Consider the following 26,927-nt stretch of genomic DNA (forward strand, 5'->3'; position numbering starts at 1 on the left):
CAACCGTATCCCATCACGGGACGCTAGACGTCAATTCCGGGACTGTCCCGGCCATTCCGGGACGGTTGGTAGCCCTAGCTTGGACTGCGTTATGTTTTTCTTCGTCTTCGTAACGTGATTGATAATATGATCTCTCACACCTTTCAATCATTTCACATGAAAACGTTGAAACCGTGTGTTGGCGTCAAACGGTCTCACACAAATTTTTGATAATTATTTGCGGTTAATATGTAGACTACATCGGCCATGGTAAGTAAGTTAATAATTTACTTCATGGCAGACGCTCCTTACACCTTGGTATTTTTTGAATGACGCGATTAGCTGACGACGTCATTCTTTACCCCCAACTTGGCAACAAGAGAAAGAGAGAAAAGAAAAAGACGGCAAATACCTGAACTCGAACTTCTTCTATCTAATAAACTTTTTCTTTTATGAATGACGTATATATATGGCGGAAAATGGTTCAACATAACTTCTAAATAATCAAACCCTACCTCTCAATGATTTCAACCTATAAATATGCATCACATCGTAACCAGCGTTCGATGACAAGCGGGTTCCTATTTCTTATCGAAATGCGACGACACCCGATACTTGACAGCCGAAAGACATTACTCTTCCGCGTTACCTTTAATTACATTAAAATTCTCTCAGAAATTTGAATTCGAACAATTTTTGTCACAATACCACACAAATACTTTACTCAACATAGAAACCGATTTTCAATCAATTTTTGATTCCTTTGAGTGAACGATTGAATTATTACTTTCCATAAAAATTTCGGTTAGTTTGATTTAACAATTAATAACCATCCGGATATCCAGACTTTCTTTCATCACTTTTCCCGCCCAGCTTTCCATCGTGATGTCTTTCAATGGCTTGGATGACTGATCCAGGTGGATTATAATAATAAGTGATGTGATTTTTATCTTCCAGACCTTGAACAATGTTCTGAAATAATAAAACAACTAAATTTTGGCATTCTAGGATCATTCGATCTATGGCGCTAGGATGAATGAAACTGAACCCCATGGCAAAGATATTCGTAAATATGTATATATGAATAAAAATAATAAATAAATGAGTACTTCCACAACTGATAAAAAAAAATATTCTCAATCCTCATAAATGAAAGGTGCTTTGCGAATTGCGGAAATGTTATCTTCAATAGCAATCAACTTCAATAACCCTATAAAAATTTATGTCGTTTGGGTACTTGGTAATATTTCAGCTTAAAGTCATAATAAATATTTCCCAAAGTCATCTAAACTATGATGTTTGTTTTATAATTACCATATTGAGCACTATCTGGTATCAAGCTACAGAAAAAATTGCAATTTCTATTGATCGATCAAGTAATCTTTTTGGAAAAATAGTTTAGGTCAATATTGTTTTAGAAATAGTATTCAAATGAAGATATTGGAATATATGTTAGTTCCACCCATTCTAAGCGTATATTCTTTGCGCAGCACCCGCTGACACATGACGTTTTTATTGTAGCGTAGCCTATATAATATATACTGCAGAAGTTTGTTCGTATCGCTTTGACTTCGCGGTGCTGATATTTTCAAACATTCGAAACCAATCCCACTAGTTTTAACGACCCGGAATATGATACGTTGACAGTAAAAACAGCAACTCTTGTTTGCTCTAATACAAAATTTCTACTTTGTAATTTTGATATCAACTGAATTGTTAGAAATATTAGTCGATTATCATATCTCTTTCTTCCAGAAAAAAAATATACATATAAGATATGAACTCATTTTTACGGCATCAAATCCCATTTCATATTGTGCGACTTCAGGAATAAGTTGATGATGCAACCTTTTCATTGAAACAGCTCCATCAATTCGCTTTCCAAACCACAAATTATTCATAATTGTCTAAAAAAACAAAATATCCAGAAAAACAAAACAAGAACATCATTTTTCAAGAATGTATATAGCTATTAATCAGGCATAGGCACATGATCCAGACATCACAATATTTATCGATATAATATAACATGGAAAATATGTAGATTAGATATACTTTTACACCATAATCCACTGATATATTGATATAATTGACGTAGCAAGACAGTCACCTAAACTCACAAAAATATTATGGAAATCATGTTCATAAATTTAAGCCCATCTTTTATGCAATTAATATTGGAAATAATACTTTCACGCTGCCATTTATACACTGCAATCACGTAATAACAGGCTGAAAAATACAGGAAAAAAATTATATCATAAAAGTTTTCTGCTATGTGGAAATAAATGTAAAATGCGCGTAAAACTATCTTATCTTATCATTGGATTAAAAATTTTGTGCCTCCGTAGAATGTTTTACAATGGAAATTATGGCGACACTCACCAACGCAGTTCCTGTCGTTTGTTCCTCCAGACCCTCCTGCTACTATTTTGACTGCAGACTGGCCTGGATGCTTTTTGTTCATTACAATTGTAGGTGACATGGAAGAGATTGGACGTTTTCCCGGTTCAATATAGTTTGTTGGCGATGGTTCAACACCTTAGAAACACATAAGCTATTTATAAAGACGATTATGATTTTCAAATTCTTTACTGCTAAGTCCAGGAGTAAGTCCAGTAAATTGATGCGTTTGGTACATTAAATCTGAAAAAAAATGATTGTAGATAACGAGTTGCTTGATTCACGAATCCCCCTGAATCATCCGTAATTATATACTCACACCTCAAAAACCTCTGTGAAACACTTACTGGAAATAAGATTTTCCTGAATCAGTCATGAATGATAAATAAGAATAATATACTGTATATACCTTTCAGACGGCATGAAATGTAAGTGGTACAGATTGAGTCAACGCCAAATAAAGAACATTAGGGTATATTCAATATTTATAGGTAATGTGCTTTTTGTGTTTTAGTATTGATTCCGATGCTTCAAATCAATTTCAAATAACTGTTGATTTCACTTTTATCGGTATATATTAAATATGAATTTTGTCGAACTTACCGGTACGTCGTACTAATTCAACTTACCGAAAATATTAGTGATATTTGGTGAGGAAAAATCGTCCATTTCATTATTAAATATTATTCCGGTTCGAAACCCTCGTACTGAAGATCCAAAACTTAAAAAAATATCAAGTTTGGCTCAGTCATTTGCCCCAAGTAACTGTAACAGTTTTACGTAGGCAATTAGGTATGTACGCATAAAACATCGGAAAACAATAAATTTAAATAATAAGCTGAAATTTGTGGCTTCTTTCAAATTTGTAGAACTACACAGTTTTGTGCGTACTGCTGCAAAATCGTGAAATCGAATAATTTGAAACTAATACAAATGATTAGAAAATGATCTCACTATCCATTTATTGTACTTGTAATTGATATTGCGCTTCCATATTCACCAACTATGCTCAAGTGAGCTGTTTCAGAATCATCAGGTTGAAGAACAAAGTCAGGCTCATAATATTCTACGTCTTGAGTCCACGAGTCGTTTATTTTCAAACGAGTTTCTTCAGCAAACACATCAGAGGTCACATTTGAAACAAGCTGTGAATGAAGAAAAATATGAAATGAACTAAGAATGCGGAATAACCTACAAAACTCCTGGGTTGACATTCGATCACTATATTTCACATTATTTTACAATTAAGTAAAGGTATTCGTTCATAAAATGTAGTAACAATGCAATAAATAAATATTGAGAATAACCTCTATGCAATATATATATTGTATAGATCAAAACAAGCAATATTATCCACGGTACGCACTAAAGTTATAAAACCCATTTCCGGTAATGCAAAGAAGGCGTCCTGGTAACATATTTGCATATGCGAATCGGGCTTGTCCGACCGCGAGTCATGCTTTTGCCATAATAGGCTAGTACCGTAACAAAATTTTATTTTCTAGCTATTTGGACAATCTCGGATTTGATTGAACACCCGTGTTGAAACATACTTCAAATTTATAGTATTTGTAATTTCAGTTGATATGGGATAGATACTGCGTAGTAACCTCGCGTTGTTGAGTTATTGCTGTCCATTATTAGGCTGGGATCAACAAATTGTAATTTCTTCTTACATTTTTGTGTTACAAATTAGGTTTAGTGCATTGATCTATTCGATGGTATTTTTATATACGTTTTCTGAAATATTTTATTCTTACTGCTGTTATATTTTAATCAAAATTTTCGTCCCCCAGTTGAGTTCTTTCGGCATATGCAAATTTGAAGGCTTCTAATATTCGATGATAAGTTAGTACTTGATCTCCAGTGGATTTCATACTTTCCTCATTAAAATTGTATCCTGAAAAATAAAATCATTTTTAACATTCACTGTATTTCTTTCTGTTTAAACTCTACTGTCATATACATCAATGGATTTGGAGCAAGTTGCGGTATAACTAGATCAAAAATAAAGACACGTTGAAATATCAAGTTATATTCGTTTATTCACCTTTTAGAATGTTCAATATGTAGCAAAGTATAGGACCGCCGCTTGGAGCACCGGGTGTAAAAACAGTTAGATCCCCAATAGAAATGTTGATCAATGGCTTCACCCCAGCTCTAAATTACAATAAAATAGCCATTTTAAATAAAATATTCTCATTCATATAACATTAACTCTATATGATATTCAAGCTACACACATACGATCCACTACGTCACCCTATTTTGCCTCCGTCTCTACCCGTCATCCTCACCTGTACGATCTCAAGTCGTCTTCCGTTATTATTGACGGTCCTCCTGGTGCGTCTTTAAGATCTTCTATAATACGACTGGCGAGTGTTCCATTATAAAACGTTGGAGCACCCTCTGAAGCAATTATACGAAAAGTTGCAGCAAGTGCAGTGTTTGTTATTTTGTCTCCTTCCTTCTTCAGACTTCCATTTGTATTTGTAAATATTGGCCTACAAATAATTATGAATTACTAAATGAAATGTTTGCCAATGGTTGTCTTGGTTATTTAAAATGAAGAAAAGGCTACGCCTTTGATTTGAATGAAAAATAATAAGGCGTTCAATTTCATAAATGTCGCCACCGGCCAATAAAGAGCAAGCAACCCTTTCAAATTTAACAACACTGTTTAGGCAATATAAGCATCTTGCCAGTATCGTAAATGGATTTTCATGCCCAGGCATGGCTATACCAAAATAATCGTTTTGTTTGTCACAAAGCTGGAATCATATTTGCTTAAAGTGGAATATCGTCACACTATTAAAAAAATTGCCTAAGTCACTTTTTGTCGATTTTGAGATTTTGGTATCGCTGGATTCGTTGGGGAAAGATCTATCTTTCTATGTTATTTAAACATTCATATCTGGTATAAATCAGCCGCTAGGGGGCAAAAACAAATCTGCCTATCTCAGGAAGTGGACTTAGGCAGATTTTGGTTTTGCCTAAACTGACTATAATTGAGATAGGCACATTTAAACACGCCTATCCGCATCCAGTTTTTGTACGTTCTGGTGTCGTTACGACACTCTTCGACTAGCAACGCTTTCTGGTTCAAGTAGGGTGTACTGAAATATAAATATATTTCAACATCTGGACGCTACCGGCAAGTAATTGTAGTGATCGAATATTAACAGTATGGAGTCCAGGAAGCTGAGAAACTATGCTCTACTTGGAAATGCTTCTGCAAATGATAGTGTCACACGTGGTAAGTTATTGAACGCCAAAAAATGCGGATTTATTCGGCGATAGTAGCGAGCGATCTTCATATGTATTCGTATTTAATTTTTACAGATGAGGTGAATGAAGTTGGAAGTTTTATAGAGCTTCAGCTCGATGGTTGCGATAGGGATTCCGATGCATATTTATATAGTGAAAGTGGGTATTTACCGTTTCACGAAGTACTGGATATTGATGTAAGTCTCGATAATCTGGACACGACGAGTATTTCGGACAATACCAATGAAGGCTCTACAAGATCAGATGGCACTATTGAAACCTATGACGAGCCCTCACCTAACCGAGAAAAGAGACCAGTGCACGACAAATGGAGACAAAATAAAGGAAAAATCAGGCGCCTCCGTGGAAAATCATATAGAAACTGGAAAGGAAAGAATGTGCCCAATCGTCAACCAGGGCCACCATGTAGATCTGCATTCTGTAGCAAAGTCAAAACTCGCCAGTGTAACGTTGTAGATGAAGATCAAAGACTTGCTATGTTCATTAAATTTTGGTCTATGACGACTTGGAATAAACGCAAAATATTCATAAATACTCTGGTTGGGACACATGAGGTTAAACAACAAAGATCATCCGGTGTATCTAGGAGAAAATCTTCATATGTTTACAAACTAAAGCTTTCGAATGGTTCTGAGCTGCCAGTCTGCAAAGAAATGTTTGCTTCCACGTTTGGGATGCCTTGCAGAACTTTGGTATCTTGGATTAAAGATAAAACCTTTTCTAACCAAACAGCTGTTGTTCAAGCAGGTCCGAAAAGTGGAAAGTGTGCAAAAGTAAGTGAAAGGGATAGAGAGTTTATAAGAGAGTGGCTCAGCATACTACCAACTGTAGACTCCCATTATTGCAGAAAATTGCCAAGTTACAAAAACATAAAATTTTTGTATCCAGGCACCACAATATCTGCCCTCCACAGACATTACCAAAATGTTGCAGAGGAAGAAAACAGGAGGGTCGTTAGAGAAGTTTATTTCAACGAGATGTGCTTTTATGTCCTAGAACGAGAGCTAGTACCTCATATTACAGAACTAAGCTACAGGTACACAATTTCACTTTATATGATACGAAATCAAAAGCAGGTTACTGTTACGTCTGGAATGAAACTGAAGGCAATCTTTCTAGTGAAGTATTTGCTTACTTGCAGTTTGAGCATTTTAAGCGAATCATTTGTAATAATCCCGAGCTGAAGCATACCATAGTTTGGAGCGATGGATGTGGTTACCAAAATAGGAATAGCACGGTAGCCAATGCATATTCTAGTCTGGCAAGAACTCACAACATAGATATAGAGCAAAAATTTTTGGTGGCTGGACATACACAAATGGAATGTGACTCGATGCACAGCGTCATTGAACGAAAGATCGTAGGCGACATTTTTTCTGAAAGAGATTTGATCGTACTTATGGAATCCGCAAGAATCCATCCATCACCATATCATGTTTGCCAAATGAGGCACACTGATTTCAAAAGAATGAATCAATTGTTCCTTCAAAGCATTAGACCCGGAAAAAGAGTAGGAGATCCCAGAGTGCATGATTTGCGTGCCCTGAAGTACGAAAGTGATGGTAGTATTCGTTACAAGCTTTCGTTTGAGAAATCAATTTGGAAAGCGCTACCACACCGTGTACAGAATGTTCAAAGTCAATGGGTGCCAATGTTCAGATCTCGTATTCCAGTTTGTGCAAGGAAATTTAATGATCTTCAAGAAATGAAATCAATTATGCCAATTGACTGTCATCCTTTTTATGACAACCTTCCTCACGAGTAGATTATACAAACTTAAATGAAGTATACTACTATAAATTCATGATTACAGTTGTTTGTTTATGTTGATGTTTTAGGTTCAAAAGAGTTATTTATGTTTTGATTCTATTATATTGTTTGTTGCTTGAGTTGTGAAATTTTACATTCCTTGTATCAAGCGAATACAATACATCTGGCCTGTGGGCTGACATCTATCCTAATGTTCATCAAAGCCCAATTATGATTGAGGAGGAATATCGAATTTTGTCTTGGCTTTCGTGTCATATTAATTTAATGGAAGTCACCCTCTGATTATTTGCCGAATGGACTTTTACAAAGTATATAGGTCAAGCGAATGTACAGAGAAAATATAGGGCGAAGATGTGAATAATATTGCCTAACTCAGGGTGCGGGAATAAAAAAATGCCTAAGTCAATTTTAGCGCATATAAAATAGAATTTGGAAGTTATAGATATCCTAAAATAATTAAAAATTTGATAAGATAAATCTAGATAAAAAAAATTTTGAAATAGATTGAAAAATGGGAAAGTTATGAAGTTTTTTTTTGATTTACTCAAAATGTTAAAATTAGACTTAGGCAATTTTTTTTATTAGTCTGACGATATGCAAACATTCCACTCTTCAACGCAAGCACAATAAATTTCAATGTAGAGAAATTCGCCGGAAACAAGGGTCCCCACGTACTACATTTCTGCCTTGGTTGATCAAGGCTGCACATGAGTACAACGTAAATTACAGTAAAATATACCCAAACTGAAATCCATTTGACATTTTACTGAATGCGGTTTTAGTTAACGTCTCGATGAAGTCATAGTCAAATTCTATTTAGCATTTGACTACTTAAATTGAGATTGGAAAGGTATGCTCTGACTTTAAGTTGTGTTTCGTTTCGTTTACGTAATGTTTTGAGATACATATAAACGAAGTCAGTACAATGATACATACTTGAACAAAATTAGAGTAAATAACAAATTATACAGTTTTCTTTTTATAAAATGATAAAATTGCATATTATAATTATTAATAATATAAGGAAACATTTCACGTTGTTGCGCTGAAAATGGTTATGTTATTGAAATTGATTTATTTGTTTTTTTCACTTAATATATAGAAAACCAAATAGGGCCATTCGTTTCAAACGGAAACTTTAACTGAATGATCCACTCACTCGAGATTGTACTCAATTTTTGGTACAGTAGATTTGTAGTTTATTGCACCAGATAACGCTGAATTAACAAGAAATCCGTTTGTTGCCAACTAGATAGAAGGTTCAAACAATTCTTCCCATTTCAATTTACCGAAACGTCTGTGTGCTTCCCAATATCCGGCTATTTCTCCGGGAACTGCTATTGCCAAAGCACCTGTATGTGAAATATGAACGTGAAGTAAAATACCACGTGATGATCGGTGGTAGCCTTAAAAAACGTTGGACCAAATTAATATTTAAATTAGATTCGAAAGATTTCATAACCGAGGTCGATGTGAACTCGCGGCATCTGAAATACTTGGTAGCTGTATTGAATTCAATGATGCGTGCCTACCAATAGTCGACAGGTCTGGATCTCCTTTAAACATGTCTTCCGTAGCTGCAAGCGGAGCAACTTCTCTAGAATTGATAAATACTGCTTCACCGGTTGAGGCATCATAAATATTCATGAATGATCCTCCACCAATTCCTGTACTGTAAAAACAACAATTTTGAAGTAGTAGTTTGAATAAATATCAAACTGTCCAGATCTTAATGCACGAAAACGTTTTAAAAATGAATAATTTTGAACACCATTGGTTTGTTTCGGTTAATGATTGCTGTTGAATGTTGAAAATTGCACCATCACATGCATTCACAGCTGAATCGATTTTTGGAACTTGTACCTACTGAAATTGTAATGTATCTGCTTATTTACACATCATTTCAAGTATTACACATTGTGCATTGATGACTATGAATTGTATTAAAGTGTTTGGCCACCCTCTCAACATTGTTTTAGTTTGAAAATCGACTTAATTGGTCGAATGCATCTGAAATGAATATTCGTGAAGCATATTCCGGTAAACAAGCTTTCAACAAAGTTTTCAAGATCAGTTTTTATGATCCTGTTTTTATGTTCAATTCTACAGTCATTCGTTCAACTATTTTAATATATGGTTAAAAATTAAAAAAAATAAATAGAAATATATTTAAATAGTGAAGTTTGACAAATTTTTAAAACTTTAGGACCATGAAAATAAATGTCTCAGTTGCTATAAAAACAAGCAAGCCGTGGTACAGATAAAAAAAGAAAGATGTTCTCCATAGAGTTATAGTATGAAGGATGGCCTAGGTCAGATATATGAACGTCGTTTGGATTTTTCGTTGCGTATCAAATTTGTTATTCAACTTTAATAAATCATTCCGCACATAATGATAAAATTGATAAACGCATTCAATTTAATGGATAATTTCAGGTTTCGATCCCGTTCGACTTTGTGAAAAATATTTTTGGTGCTCGGACAAGCCTAAATTTCATAATGCGAACCTCTTAGTCCCACCACACAGTAAATTACCAAACAGTACACATACTATATGAAAAAAATTTAAAGCATTGATCGTTTACATAAGGATAATATGCCAACAGATACATAAAATACCTTATATTCAAGTTAACTACCTGTGGCAATTGTATAATCCTACACACAACATGGCTCCAATTGCTGCGTCCACGACCGACCCGCCCTTCTTCAAAATATTTTTGCCAATCACTGAGCAAGGTCCACCATCAGTAGCAACAGCTGCCGAATTGTATTCTCCGAAAAGAGGATATTCCTCATTGGTATGTTCCCCATTTTCATTGTTATTACATTGTGGAGGTAACCCAAAGTACAAACCAAAAAATAAAGCTAATCCAACCAACAGGCCTATAAGAAGACCTAGTCCGAGATACGCACGAGATCCAGAAGTCATAACTAGTCTCTGAATATAAAATTATCTGACACTTTTGAGTAATTTATGATGCGGAGAATACTGTGATCAATAATCAATTGAAGGAATATTTTTGTTAAATAAGGAATTGAAAGTCACTTTTGGATTACCGAACACCAGTTTTACCCGAACAGTCACTCATTCTTCCAGAATATTCATACATTTATATACCCAAAAATAGATGTAATTCAGATGATAAATCGATCTTTATGATTAGGTGCAAATGTATCTCTCATTTAATATTTTTTTTTTTTTTATTTATGTACAATTTGATTTGAAAGGCTTGAGACGAGTCGCGGCAATTTAACATTCACACATCTTGTTTGTTGACAGAAAATTTCGCAAAGTCTGATTTAAATACATTGCCTACAAATCTTCAATTCCATTATTTTCGTTGTTCGTTCGTTTTCAGTATTGCAAACTGAATGCTCCCTATTCTGACTCGCATTGGTCGCATACCCCGACGTCACTTTTTTTCTTACTCACATGACAACACCAAATGCCATCGACGCTTCCTTAGGTATCTAGAGAAATTAGGGCGAATAAAATAGTTTAAAGATTTGTGAGGTCGCAATGCTAATAGCGATTGTGATAATATTCAGGATTTGAGGTCACTAACCTATTGTAGTGTGTGGTAAAATTATAAAATTGCTATAAACTATTGTTGCTTGTCGCGGGGGACGCATTTGTAGTATTTAACAATTGGGGTTACGTGAAACTATCTACCTATCCTTGCTCTTTGTGGTATTTGTTTGTTTTTTATTGTAAACATCGGCTGACGAGAAACTTGCGTTGCACGAAGTCAACGTTTAGAAAAAAAGGGGTCATGCTACTGTTTATCGCAAAGGGTCGAAACGCAAATTTATGGTGCCGCTAAAGGACGGCCCTTAAGACAACTATACGGTATTTATCAATCGGAAATTGAGTTTGCAGTTGCTCATCTTTAAGCTTATCCCTGAAGTTTGCCATTTTTAAGAACAAATGCTCACAGCATTATGTGCAGCTTTTTAGATCAACATTTACTTGTGACTTTATTCTACTTCAAAATTTTACAAAAGCTCTGCTATTTCTCCGGAAACATTTTTCGAAAAATATCTCCAAGCTGTTACTGGCATTGTCACACGATTCTGTGGTATCTATCAAAGTGTCTTTCACAACAGCTTTTTAATCACAACATGGTACGAATAAAGTAATATCACTTCTTGTATCCCTGTCGTACAAATCTTTAACATAGTGTAATACAACATCAAATCGCGTATATTTTCTTACATATAAATCAAAAACTTTCAAACGTACGTCAAACGTCAGTGCTAACTTTGTTACGGGCCACGTAAATATGTTTCGTGGGTCGTACAGCTTCCCGCGGGCCGTATGCTGCACACCTCTGATGTAGGGTCTGCGCATCGTCGCTACTGTGCTTTAGCTAGACATACAGCTACTGATATTGGCACTTACTGCGTGTTATTCTTATTTAAAATCTTCTCACTTTGCTAACAAACTTTACAGACCAAAAGATTAGGGAAATAAGAATATAATATAATGTAATATATATATTTATATTAAGCATTCAAAGTACAGAAATCAAGCCACAATGAAAAGGTCGTGCATCTAGTGTTATTGCCTCTTTCACGTAAATTTCTACTTCCAATGGCCAGCTTGCTCGAATAGTTGAAGTGATCTTTTTCTCGTTTTTGTCAGCAAAAGTCACAACCTTCCACATGAATTTCGCTGACACTGCAACGGTCATATTAGTCGTTCGATGATAATATATTTGAGCAGTGATCGTTCGTTTAAAGTAAACTATACAAATGACGATGTTTATCAGATTAACGGGATAGTTTTGATGTATATTACTTCAATCTTGTAGGTGCTTGGGTATGAGAGGTGCAAACTTGAAAAATAGTCTCAACTCCCCCACCTACTCTTGATCTCTCAATAACATTATTATTGTTACTATTTATATCCTCATACACTACGTCGTTTTCGTCAACATCTTGCAAACGCATCCTGGAATCGGCAGCTTTCAATTTCTCTTTATTTCGTTCTGCTAATATTTCTTTTATCATTGCATCACGTTTTCTGATTTGATAAAGAAGACCAAGCGTCAAAAGTAAGAAAGCAACTGCGAACAGAGCTAGAAGCACAAGAGCTGCAGTGTTGTCGGTTGCTGACGCGGCTTTTACATGTCTGTTGACTTGTCTCTCGTTCTTAGGCTCTTTGTAAATGAATGAGTGTTCGGATGAATTTGGTCCCAAAGTGATGAGCCCATCAGTAGAACTCCATTTTATACACACAATTGTTGCTCTTGTTTCGTTTGTGCTGGAAAGTGCTGACTTTTTGTATTTCCTAGAATCCTTCATGTTTTTCACTGTTGGTTTCACCATCAACGACAAATCCAACTTAGTCATTCCAGTACTACTAGAGGTTATTGTCATATATTCTAGTTGTGACCTGATAATCTTTGCTAAACGGTCTAAAAAGTTGCCACGTCCAGATGTCACTGAGTTAGGTGTTGGCGAAGTAGAGCTAGGCCTATAATTTTCCCCGTTTGAGATAGAGATTGTGTCATCCTCGCTTTCTGTTGTTAGTTCCCGTCGAAAAATACTGTGAGGTGTGGCAGTTGTCATTCTTCTTCTTACGTTCGTACGCGTTCTCTTGTTCAAAATACCAGTTTGAATATTTTTTCTCCTATGAAACTTTGAAGCTGTTCCTTTACGATTGAGTTTCCCGGAAGGAGTAGGGGTTCCTGTCCTGGGTGCCTCAGTTGTTCGCGCCCGATTCCACATTTGTGATTTCCTTTCCGAGTAACGAACTGTTGTTTGTTGTCGATGATTTGTCATTGGTGTCGTTTTAGGCCGACGCATAAAATTTTTCCGGTTATTAATATTCCCGGCGGGTGTGGGCTTCAAGATTTTAGAACCACCCGTCCTGGTCCTGCGTCTGAATTGTGGTCTGGTGGTTGCTTTACTGTTTCTGATGGATGGAGGTTTAGGAGACATCCTTTGAACCGGTTTCCTCCGTGCTAATCGAGGATTGGGAGTCGTTTGTCGTTTTCTATATGATGCTGTTGTCGGTGCGGTTGCACGTCGCATATCGTAAGTATCCGTTACCAAACGACGAAATGGGCGTGTTGTGTACATTTTTCTCTTTGGTTGAATGGTAGGCCGCTGAGGGAGATTTGATCTTGTGGTCATTTGCCATGGCCTGGTATTGTCCTGCTCATACGACTGCCGTGTCGCAGGAAAATATGTAGATTTGGGAGCAGAAAAAGGTTTCATGATTGTCCATTCAGCTTCATATACTTCTCTGCACCACCAAGGCACATTTTTGTTCTGTCGTGAAATACTGGAAAACCGCACATTGTAGGATGATTTTCGAAATAATGAACCTTAAAAATATTTATAAACATAGGTTTGTCACATATTCAAATATTAACACGTTGAAAAGAAAATCGATGTATTCCATTTTGGACCTAATTAACACATTAGCTGGGTAAATGGGATTAAAGTATAATTGATCACAAACAGACTGAGCGTTGGAAATTGCAATGAATACTGACTGATAAACCATTTTCTTCAGATCAACATACTCTCTCTCACCTTTAACGTATTTTGAACAATCCCATGTATGAAATCTTCTTTGCGATCGGCAATGTCTTTTATCCGGACCTTCGAAATCGAAAACATTTTCATTTGCTACACCAGTTCAATGATAAGATAATTTATATATGAAAGCGTTAAACTGTTACGATATGTAGATATGAATTTCATTTGGTGATGACTCCACGAGCACCCAAGAATCATAACGAGTGTCATTCACTGTTCGAAAAACGTTGTTGTAACTGGACAAGACCGGGAATTCCTGTAGGATCCATTCAACTATTCAGTTATCAATGTTATTATATCTATTTTGACGTATTTGAAAAATATATCTTTCTAAATTAATTATAAAATAAACAATCAAGTTCATTAATATTTCTATTATTTCATGTTGTGTCATTATTAATTCAAAAATCATAACATTTACTTACCTACGCAAGAAGCGTACATCATAAGATATCCTATGAAATTTTGCTCATAAATTCCACTGAGTAGATGTGACATGGGTCCCCGAGCCATCACTGCAACGTCGGTCGAACTATGAGTTCCGGACTGGAGTGGTATTGCAGAAGGGAACTCAAAATCCATTTGAACTAAAAAAAGATATTTGTCAAAATTGAATTCAAAATTGTGCATGAATTTATATAAAAAGATTCTCCCGGAGGAACTTTGAATTATGACGGAAACATCGCAAACTTAAATTTGTGACTTCTGTCGGATATTGGAAGCATAGGATAACACTAGTCTAATACCTATTTCTTCAAAATAAGAAAAACACTGTTTAACATGGTACTTGGCGGTGCATTCCAAAATACCAGAAAATCAATTTCACACTATTCTTAAAATATGAGTATTGAAGTTAAAAGTGAGCAAAATAACGTAATACATGGTGAAGTATGAGTAAATAATTACATGACGCAGACGCATGTCTATTGAGTCTTCTATTTCCACTATTTCCCAACCAATCATTTCCAGTCCCGTATACAATGCTTGTGTAAGCCACATCGTCCAACGCTTTTGAGGGTTTCTCGTGATCATCAGCAAGTCCTGTGAAGGTGAAAAACTTGCCATAAATCTCAAATCAAGAGTTCAAAATTACACAAAAGAACGAAACTTCAACATAGCGTAAGATACTGTGCAGAGCATCCTGAACTATAGAAGTTATATAGTTATATATATTCATATATTTAATTATTTATAACCAAGATAACAGTCACTCAAACTTCAAATTAGAATTTGAAAATCTACAAAATGTTAGTTTTGTTGCCATTTTCGATATTAGCATATGATAATTCGCTGTTTTATTTTAAAATCAATGCATTTTGGTCAATTTTCAACTTCTGGATAATTATTGATGAAGGTTCGTTGAAGTATTAGGGCAGATACCTAAAACCTAATATACTTTATATAAACATACCAGTTATAGGATTGCCGCGAACAGCATATCCCCCTGCAGTAAACATGTGACCATGATCCGCAGTTACAACGATCAGCGTCTCGTCTGAATTTGTCATACGAGTTGCAAGCTAAAAATAAAAGGTGTGGATAAGCAACCGTGGAAGTATATCAATGTAAAAATATGTTATTCTTACGCACCTCTGATTACTCTGCGTGGGTTCGCAGGTTCGAATCCCATGCGGGGATGGTTATGTGCGAGAGGATTGCTAGACTCCTCGCCGCCGCTGGGTGGTCCACGTAACCGCTGGTCGGTTAAGGCTTCCCCCACCACCGAGTCCAAACAAATATATATATATAACTAACTAATCCCATAACCGACATGGAATGCTAACCGGACGAGAGGCAGTGATTCGCCATATGGTTAAGCCGTCTTATAGGCTTTCATCTCCACCCGGATAAATATGTAAATCCTATCCTATCCTAATAGCAAAATTCAACTTGTGAATTTTCTTTTTTTCTTCATTGCTTCCGTATGTCGTTGTTATTACTTATCGATTTTAATCGGTAAGTATGTTGATAGGTATTTGTCTGTCTGTATGTCCTTCTGGTTTTATTTGGTGTAAAGTATGTTTTCTAACCAGTTGTCATTCATTTCCTTGATCGACGTTTATTTTATTTATAATTAAATTCTCTCACCTTCACTGCATCATCTAATGCTGCAAACTCAGACAACGCAATGTTGGCTTTTGCAGAATGATGTCCATGATCTATCTTTCCTCCTTCTACCAGCAAAAAATAACCATCCCTGTTTTTTCTTAATATTTCGATAGCCTAAAATTCAAAAGTAGCATGAACTTCTCGAAAAGTAACAGGACAATTTTTAAGAAGTATTCAGAAAATTTTACGTTTAGATTAATAATATTTACATGGATTTGCAAACGTACCTTTGCTGTCATTTCAGCCAAACTTGGTTCCCCGGCAAGATCATTTCTTCTGTCATGTTCAAATCTCATATCTCCCGGTTCGAATAATCCGAGCAAATTATCGACGTTTGTGGGATCAACATTGTCAAATCCTTTTTGATCCCAAACATACCTAATTGAAAAAATATATGGATAAAAGGAGATGGATTTTTTGAATTCAATTTCTAGGACATATATTTAGATATTCTCCTTGAAACCGAAATATGATGTATACATCATATCCGTGTACATATCATTACATTACAAGCAATGGAACACCAAGTACAATATATCTAAGCCAAATTATAAGGTCGGGGAGTTAGTTACTTTGCTCTATCAGATCCTTCTAATTTGATCCATTCTTTAATCAAGTTTCTGTTGTCGTTTCGTCCACCGAGTGAGTCGTCCACATCACCGTATTCCTCGTCTTTATAACCCTTTGGTCGCATGAAAGCTCGACCTCCGCCAAGAAGTACCTAGATGTGATACGAAATAGTTCTCACAGTTTATCCTCGTCAAAATTGAAAAAAAAAGTAGAGCTCAATAATATTATATGTCCATTTTTTTCTGGCTGTTAAAGAATGATAAAAATACCCAGCGAACTGCGATCATCCATTCGCCACCAACCATTTTTGCAACCGTGTTGCTCAAGTTTTGCAAATGGTCACTTTGAGCGGGCGACAGATAGCGGTCTGGGACAGTAGCCGATTCTCGACACGCAAAAACGGTGTAGGAGGCAACCAGAGACTGTTAATTTGTGGATCTAGAAATACCTACATTAATTTTTCGTCCATGTTCAATAAGTTGTGAACCAATATCTTTACACCCATTTAATTTTGCTTCTTCTGTTAAGTCTGCGTCAGTTTTCCATTGACGGTTTGGTGCGTGGGCGTACGCACTTGCTGGCGTTGCGTGGGTGAGGTAAGTTGATGTCACTATTCCAGTGGATTTACCTACAGAGGGAAAATATTAAAAATTCACAATTTACTTTGTCAAATTTTCAGTATTTTGCATGGCTGTTACAAGTATGATTCGAGTTGCAATAACGCAGTTAGGCAGAATGTTGTAATATAAAGCAAACCATTTGATTAGACATCCAATTAAATGCCATACAGATATCCTCTATTTTTCGCTAACTTGAATGAATATTCGAGCAATTGATTTAATATAATGTGAAGCAATTTTCAATGTCTTTAAAAGTTGTTATTGACTATATATAAAATATTAAAATTGCTTAAAATATAATAAATATAATACAGCCTTAAAATTGAAATTAACAATTTAATGGATTTACTCTCCGTACATTGAAAATTGTTGAAATATGTTGCTTGGTAAGAAAAATTAGCAGAAGTATTCTATAGGAAATATCAATAATAAATTAAATTCGGTTCAAAGAATTATATTTCAAAAGTATTGTTTCGTGTTTATTGGATGCCAAATTTCGACGTTGAATTGTGAGTGTTAAAACTATTACATTAATATATAGAGAAATTGTGGACCTCCGAAAGTTTGCACACCAAGATGGCGCACAACCTGAACTCAGGTTGTGTACCAGGTCCGGGTTCAGGTTATGCGACATCTTGATGCGCATACTTCAGGAGTACCGAAATTGTTTTAGCTTTGGACGTTTTATAAAGAAGAATTCCATCTTACCTTGGTCCGCTGAATATTCTAAAATCGTCTTAATTTCGTTTCCAATACTCGATGAACAGTTATTGTGTACAGCTTGTCCACTCAAACCAACCATTTTACTGTTGGTTTTTACTCCAGTGTTCAATGCTGTTCCCGTGCCTGCACTGTCCGGTGCTTGGCTATTTACTGAAATATAATATGAATACTACTAATAATACAAAAATATACCACAAAGTCTATCAAGCCGATTGCAATCTTTCTGATATTTTTCTCATGTTATTATCAGGGATTTAGCGATTAGTCATTACAAAAATGGGACAGGATTTGCGATGAAAAAACAGATGTAAAAAAACGTAAGATTTACCCTGAAACGAAACCAAATCTTATCTATTTGCTACTTATAGTGTTCGTGCATGCTTTTGCATTCAATACTTACATGTATAAACTTTACTCAGTCCAACGTAAGGAAATTTATCCATAGTTGTCTGAAATTCTTCTCCAGAAGTTCCGTACTTTTGTCCTTTGTAAATTCTGCCTGTTATATACGTGAAATTTAATGTTAATAATATGTATTCAATATATAACCTTCTGATTCTAAATTTCTTCGCCGCAAAATGCTTACCCGCTGTCATTGTTGCCACATCCATTCCATCTCCAATTATCAAAATCACATTTTTTGCAGGTTTTGTGTTTGGCGTCAAACGTTTCAATGATTCTCGCAATCTAGTGTTTGCATCGTGCATCCAATATTCAGGATATTTTTCTAGTTCTAAAGATTAAAAGGCGAAATGACATCAAAATAAAAAATATTGAAAACTCCCGGCATCACCTTTAATTTTTGGTGGCCAATACTCGCAATGTGCTGAGAAATGATGTTTTTTTTTTATAATTTGTGATATGTATTCCTCAAACGCTCTACTACGATAACATAATATAAATATATCATGCCTACCACATAAAATTGTGCAGTTCAAACTAGATTGTTAATTAAACAATACAATTAACGCAATTTTTGATTTATATATACTGGGTTCATTCGGCAGAGAAACGGTCTTGGCAAAATAACGGTTTTCGGCGATGAATTCATAAGTTATATATAAGGTATATGGGATACCAAAAAAGACATACTAAACAAACTCGTCGGAATTTGTGCTGGGCTTTCGCTATAAACACTTCTTTTACAGCAAATATGAGGCATATAATGGGAGGGCGGGCGAAAGTATTATGTTATTCATGACCTTAGGTTTGTTCATTATAGGCAGAAGCGGAATTTTCCGTTAAAACATAATACATTATTCATGGCGACAGTAATATATTCTTGAACTCCAGGAAAGCTGCTTAAATATGCATTGTAAAGGCCTTTGCGTACATGTGCACGCATTCATATTTTTAATATTCGTCAAATTTTGGCATTTCGAAAATTTTTAAGGATTTAAAGCTATATTAAATGCGCGCCAGGAAAACAGTGAACAATATTTTTGCTCTCGCCAAAAAAAAAAAATTCCCGTTTTTATTCTGATATATTGTGTAATTTTTTCGCAGACTAATTTTTGTGCAAACAGTGAAGCATATGTGTCAAAAATATAAAAACCATGAAAAGATTATTTCGTCAAAAATCGATGGTTATAATCTATTAAACAATATTTGGTATATATACTGAAATAATTTGTATTTGAAGGTATATTTAAATCACTTTTAAAATAATCAGATAGGAGGCCTAACTCCACCACTATAGATGCATTTATTTGTGTATATACTCTAGACTGGAGTCTAGACTCGAATGATCAGCTGAAATCGTATGACGTAATTTTTCTCTACACAGGCGACGTGAAAAGTTTTGGGTTTTTTGTTATTGAATAAATGACGTAACAAGTGCGTCACAATGCACTCAACACCGTCACATAGTCCGGTAAAGCGTATTTTCAAACTTGAATTGAACGAACTTGGCTTTGGTGAATCAGAATCAAGCGTGTATACGTCGTGTACATCAGGTATTTGTATCAAAATTTGTATTTGAATCAACAGTTCACACAGAGTATGTATTTTGTCAATACGGGAGAATTAATTCTCGATATACTCAACGTCACAGACACATATGAAAAGAACAAATGAAATGCCAAAACCCACAAAGTCATTTTTAACGAAGCATACCCTTATTCATCCGCATTTTAACTGTCTGTTATCTGGAAGAAATATCGCTAATATTTCTATTCTTGATATTGTTCAAAAAAAGAAAGAATTATACAAACAAATGTATAATTAATGACCAACAAACGTGAATAACTTTTAGTAAGTGAGTCATCGGCAGTCATATAGAATAAAAGTTTATCTCTTATGAATATAAATTAGTAAATATTACTCAAAATATAGTTTATGTTACATTACGTAATCTGGTTTAAAATGACTCATATAGGGCATATACCTTTGGTGTATAATTATGTAAAGATATATTTGTTGAAATAAATAAAATTTGTTCATAATGATCAGTCAAATTGGTAACGATACTGAATGTTTTTTACATTTAATGCTTATGCGTTGCACGGTGCAAAAACTGAACATATTGCCATGTAATTTTTTTTAGCGTGTCAGAAATCACGTTACCGCGCGTACCCCTACTGTTTGAATATTCCCTACATCGTTTCACAAATCTGAACAGAACAGCGAGTTCGGATTTGATACATAATATTATTGATACAAATATTATATTACTTTCATAACGGGGCCATTACAGAGATATCCCCCATGCTGAGGAAATAACATTACTAATCGATATAAATAAAATATTGTTTTTAACAGTAAACGTTCCAACATACCTTTGTGCGGTGGATCCAAGCAGATGCATGTTTTGAAAACTAGCATTGCTAATATGGCTCTAATAATCATAATGATGTAACAGGAGCGTCTCGGTACGTTATTATCATATATATAATTTACTTCTCAATGAGCAAAAAACTGTAACAAGGAAGTTATTCCTAAGCAACTTTGATAAATTGTGAGTGATATATTAATCAAAGTTGAGTATTAGAAGTATGTTGAATCTTCATCACGCATCATCTGCCTCGACTGTTTTTTTTTTATTGAGTACTCTCTCCACTTTTAGTTTGAAGTTTCGAAACCTTGCTTTGAACTAACTTGAAATAATTGATATTCCGAATTTTATACATTTTATGTATGGATCTATACCCTCCTAGTGTGGCTCATTCCATTCAAGAATTAATAAATTAAAACCAGATGATTATGCTGAAACTGAATAAACTGAGTTGTTGTAACCAATCTCATTCAACTATATTCTATTTATATAATTTCCACTAGTATTCATATTTCAACTATAGAAACAATGATAATCTCTGACAAAGACTGTCCACACGTGAGTCGTTTATTCCCGTTGCCGGAAATTTTCATTCGTAACCTTCCATTACCCACTTGTATAAGCTTCTCTTGCCTATTCTCCAGTCTCTCATTATTATAATCTCACTTACGCTCTTACCGCTTTCCTATTGAGTCAATTAAAATTGAATTGCACCTCCTTCACTATGAAGAATACACGTTTACGCGTGCAAGCTGCTCAAGTTGGGCATATTTCATCGTTGTTATAATGTATTTTGTTGTTTTGGAAACCGTATTTTCTTCCCTGAATTATGCATAAGTTGGCTGCATGTTGGCAGTATATATGCGAGAGTATTATACCTTCAAAAATATTCATTATTGTTGCGTGATTTCAACGTTACTCTTTTTTTTCTGATACTGTACTATTTTCGCATTGAAAAGCACATACCACCGACAGACAGACGTTTTGCTTGATTTGGTACTCCCGAAGTATGTGAACCAATTGGCGGACACCCGCACGTAGTATGTGTACCGAGTTGGGGTTAAGCCAGAATTGTATATAAATTTTCCTTATTTTAGTTCTATTATGAGTTCGGGGACTAGCCAAGTGACTCCCGTAGTGTTTATACCTGAACTTATGACCTAACCCTAACCTGGTACACATACTACGTTCCGGTGTCCGCCATCTTGGTTCGCATACTTCGGGAGTATCACTAATTTTATTCAAAGAAACACACAAGGTTAAATAATGCCCTTCGTTTTTGTCATCATGAATATAGGGGGCTATGAAGTAAAATCGGAACCTTTTTATGTAACCAAATAAAACTTTATCATGATAGTAAAAAATACATAAAATATATATTATAATAAAAACTTAAATTTATTATGCGCCACCCTCCTTCTTAACGTGTTAAAAACAAGTTGATTGCTCTCCCCGAGGTACAGCGAAATCAGCGTTGTTTGGCTCAAGATAAATTTTGCAATCCTTTTTTGTAAACGCTCGCTCAGAAGCACAAGAAACGATGAAACGTAAATTGTTCATCCCAACCCGGCATTATATAGAGAAATTTGAACCTCAGATTAGATAAAAGTTTATTTATTTAATTAACTTATAAATGTGGATATAACTCTCGTATTTATTGAAGTCATTTTTATTTAAAAATCGTGTCCAATAGAAGACTTTTTCTATTATTATACCAATGCTCTCAGGGATTTGGCTAAACCAATTGGCACGGTATAATTGCATGATTTGGTTTAAATAGACAGATCCGTACTGGTAAAAAGTATATTACCTACGTCAATTGTCTAATGGCTGGGACATGCTTGCACGTGCATAATCGAAAACAAAAAATGTAAGCATACATATTTGATCAATTACAAACAATAGATGCAATGCCCTTTCTAGGTTATTGAAATTTCGGTAGTGTTCACTAATTTTGCATGTTTGATTAAATTTAAATTAAGTTCAAAAAAGTTTGCCACTGATATTTAATTGCTGGTAGAAATCCAGAAGTTACAATAAAATGCAAACCTTTTTGTTTTTTTCTGCGCAAATTGAAACTAGTTTACGTATTAAATAAATACCATCGTAAATGAGATTACGTACTAAATATTATGTTACCACTTTACGCATGAAGTATACTGTCATTGCGGGAAATTTGAATAAAAAAATTTTGCACTTTTGGATTTGGCTCAAATTGGATGGAATTGTATGTGGTATATGACCATGAATGACCTTGATTTATTTGCTTGGAAAGTTTGTACGCATATGGCCTAATACAAATGCCAATTTGTAAATTTTATCATTGTACATATTTCTGTGGGAATGAACTGTTATGACTTGAGGTTCGAGTTCATTCGCGTTGAGGTGATGTGAAAAATAAAAGATTTTCTTCAAACAATCAGATTGGTTTCTTAAAAAAAAAATATTGAGTTGTCATTGCTATATTATAGCATTTTATTGACTCAAGACAATTGTGTCATCAGTTCTAATTAGAAGCATTATTTCAAGCAGAAATCACTTGCACACATCAGTATTAACAAGTTTAATTCTTCGCCTCAGTAGATTTCTGGCGAATCATCTAAATAACCAACGGTATACTGAAAAGGTCGAGAGCCACTGGCCTCGGTAACGATAATAAACACCTCCATGCAAGTAATAGAAAAATTAGAATGACCTACGCGTTTGTGAAACGCGCATATCAAAAGCGCGCATGGATTTGTTCGGTTTGGCTTTGAAGTCACATTATAAATATATTTTACATTCTTCTCCATATTCCAAAGGACCATACCCAACTTTTGAGAATGAAAACTATTTAGTTTATTGACTTTAAAATCGCATCATAATTCATTGGAATAAAATAAGGTTTAACGCAAATTTTACTCCTTCAAATAATTTTGAATTATACCGACGTCGACGCGAAAACCGAAACGTGACTGCTTGCCAAAAAATTAAATTGTAATTATGTCATAATGCACTCTCATATACAGCGTGCATTATTTTCTAATACGCAAACAAAACGTATACTTTACGTCTAACTTTCCCCAGTCGCTGACGTGGAAAGTCGTTTGCATCAAATGATATGCAAACAGTATGATAAACAAATTGTATCCTCTGCCAAAGCAACGGCATTCACATACGTAATAGTAAATCTTTTTTCGGTGGCTCATTCCGTCAGCAATACATACTCGTATGTGCATAAACAGGCGAACTTTAATACGTAAACCAAACGAAGTCATCCAGCTATCCCCAATTACTAGGGAATATAGAAGTTCTTGCAGCGAGCAGTCGAGGTTATTCCATACATGTTAGAACGTGTTTTTTGTTTTGTATTTCATTTGTGCGTAAAGTGGTCAATTTTTCAATATCTCGGCTAGGGTTAGCCATAAATTCACTACCTTGCAACAACTTTTACTAAGTTATTATAGATAGAACAATAATTTGTTGAATGACTTCTGTAACTAGGCACAAATATAAGTTAAAATGCCCTATAGCAATCACAATATTAGCACCAATAATAGGCCAATGTTGGTAAAGTTTTCCAATTTTTTTTATATTGTATCTAGTTTCACATCATAATTTTTATTCGTAGCCCACACGTGATTATCATCGCCAATTGATATTATTTATTGATCGATCGAATTATTCAAAAAAAAAGACTTACTCTCCTATTTCAGTTTTTGTTTTAGGGTTTTTATTTTTAGCGTAATATGTCATGATTGTAGATTTTTAACTCGCATATATGTACACTTGAAAACCTCTGATGACGACTGTAAAATTGGATTGGCGTGGATTGGGAATAATCCAGTAGTGACAGCCTATAATTTGCAATATCCAATTCGAAGTTATTTTTACATATTTTAAAATTTCCAAGCACATGAGTAACATATACATTTGCAAATAACGTAATTTAATAAGCTGTCATCGCAACTTAAATACGCATTAGTACGCACGAAATTTACGTTCACGTAATCGAAAATAGAAAGTTTGAAGTTGTGTTTTTATTTGTTGTTTATTTTAACTTCCATTTTGCACCATTTACGTATACTAATGCATTCGTTTACATTATACATATATCAACATCGTAAGACGCACTGTCAAATAATGAATGCACGAGCTATAATTTCGATGTTGTGCGTGAAAATCGTCAAATTCTAGCATACATACCTTTCTTGGGCAAGAACCAAATATTGATTATTTTGCATCATGTTCTATTTTGATCACTTATATATAAACACAGATCCTTCAATAAGATTGTTTATTTTTCCAACCATAAATGCACAAAATATGATCTATAATGTTCGGAATAAGACAGGGATGGCGAACCACTGACGTCAAGTCACAAAATAATGCAAGAAACATACAAACTTAAGTGATAAAAATTGATAATATAGTCGTTCTTGTTTCAATCTAACAAAAATTGAACTACTGTTTTCTGATATGGATGTTGTATGTGTTAAGCTCGAACTACACAATGAAATCAACCAAGAATGGTACGATTTGCTGAAAAGATACAATAGTATGTTTCTCATTGAAGAACGATTCGATAAAAATATCTATGGCCCACAGTCTTCTTTTCAATGATACAAATAATGTTTTTGACCCATTCATCAAAATGGTTCGACATCCCTGGAATAGGACCCACGTAAAAATCAATGCAATTCAAATTTTGAATTTTCAGGTTCGCTTAATTTATGTCGAACATGCGCACACAAGTGAATGGGATTTGAAATTTGTACTAGTCGGCAGGTACCGTACCGTAAAGGTGCCTGTAGCTTTGAATTTCTCAGCAATGACTCGATCATCCATTGTCCAAACAGCGCCAAAATTGCTCGGTAAGACTTTCGTGTGGTACCCAACCTTTCCAGCTAGACGACATGTACCGTGATTAGTAAATATATTTAGGTGATACGGGCGTCAATAATATTTTTCTTTTTATAGCTATTTTGATAATAATACATCGGAATGAGTAGTTGACCCGCTGGTACGCGAATCGGATTTTTTGCAAAGCTGCGAGAAATTATATTATTTTGTATCAGTGTAGCCGCTTGGTTACTGAATATACGAAGCAAAGTTGCTTTTTTTTGGCGATTGGCATTTGGATTAGGTGTATGGTATTAATTACTAGACGGTGTCTTGGCTAGGTATGGCGGAATCGAGTCCGGATTCGATTAAAGAATCGATTCGTCGCAGAATCGATTCTCGAGGTTAAAACTTGCATTGCAAACAATGTTTTGTGGAAATTCCTCCACATATATATGTGTAAACTGCTTTACTGCTATGTTGAGTTGCTACGACGTCGCAAACTTCACTATATATATATATATTTTCGCTATAAGGCTTTTACGTTCATTCATCTAAAATCGCTGTGGGTTCTGAGGGGCACGTTTTTTTGTGCGATTTTGTTTCTTGTGAGAGATTGGATACACATACAACTTAGTTTCGACCTTCTTGTCCGTCGAGATATTTGAACATCGCTCTCTCGTTTGATACCATAATACGGTACTACCTAGGTGGGTATGTTTTCTCGATAATATGTCGTGGAATCGAGATTCGGAATCGAGAATTTAAATCAAAAATTTAGGAATCGGGAGAATCGAATACTTGTAAGTAGGTCATACTTAGCATCCTTAGTCCTGGCCGAGTAATTTCACTTCAGGTTTCGATCAGTTGCGAAAGCGCTTTGTTAATTCAAGCAAGAATCTAAAATCTACGAGTATAGGCTACGTGTTTTGTCCAGGTCGCTCCACATAAAAGTGAACATTTTCGTATTCTAATATTACGTATTTAGACGTTTCATACATAATTTCATAGCGTTCTGAGCAGTCAAAGACAAAACCACAACAAGTTCTAGCATAATGAAAGGCACTTGAAAGATGTGGACCCGTACACGTTTTTTCCTATTTTACTTTCATGCCCTTGTTCTACTTTCGAATTAATAATGCAACAATCTGTTATATGTTAACATTGAACCAAAAATTACAAAGACATTGTTGGAATATACTAATTAAGATTTTAAATTTATGTATATTTAGAAGCAATCTTACTAATTCCGAAGTATCGTACACTCCCTTGCAATCTACTACATTTCATCAAGTCCGCCTTTGTTTTGCCAAAGA

The 26,927-nt window shown here is 34.9% G+C and overlaps 2 protein-coding genes across 2 annotated transcripts; both read right to left on the reverse strand.

Annotated features, from left to right (window-relative positions):
* Positions 1 to 695: 695 nt before the first annotated feature.
* On the reverse strand, positions 696 to 10,372 carry LOC120344737 (glutathione hydrolase 1 proenzyme-like). The gene is given in 12 exon segments (XM_039414049.2): positions 696 to 951; positions 1,773 to 1,886; positions 2,365 to 2,383; positions 2,385 to 2,520; positions 3,012 to 3,103; positions 3,337 to 3,527; positions 4,143 to 4,282; positions 4,433 to 4,542; positions 4,680 to 4,886; positions 8,600 to 8,792; positions 8,973 to 9,112; positions 10,080 to 10,372. Coding segments are annotated over 12 exon segments (1,785 nt in total). The 3' UTR covers positions 696 to 801.
* A 1,556-nt stretch (positions 10,373 to 11,928) lies between these two features.
* Positions 11,929 to 20,934, reverse strand: LOC120345128 (uncharacterized). The gene is made up of 13 exons (XM_039414538.2): positions 20,795 to 20,934; positions 18,604 to 18,750; positions 18,418 to 18,516; positions 18,003 to 18,167; positions 17,127 to 17,302; positions 16,677 to 16,825; positions 16,332 to 16,482; positions 16,084 to 16,218; positions 15,407 to 15,515; positions 14,902 to 15,036; positions 14,421 to 14,582; positions 13,990 to 14,058; positions 11,929 to 13,778 (listed from the first exon to the last, which is right to left on the reverse strand). Exons 1-13 carry the CDS (start codon positions 20,862 to 20,864, stop codon positions 12,241 to 12,243), a joined length of 3,105 nt encoding a protein of 1,034 aa, XP_039270472.2. The 5' UTR covers positions 20,865 to 20,934; the 3' UTR covers positions 11,929 to 12,240.
* Positions 20,935 to 26,927: the final 5,993 nt, after the last annotated feature.

Source organism: Styela clava, chromosome 5 (genome assembly GCF_964204865.1).
Source record: "Styela clava chromosome 5, kaStyClav1.hap1.2, whole genome shotgun sequence".
Taxonomy (NCBI): Eukaryota; Metazoa; Chordata; class Ascidiacea; order Stolidobranchia; family Styelidae; genus Styela; species Styela clava.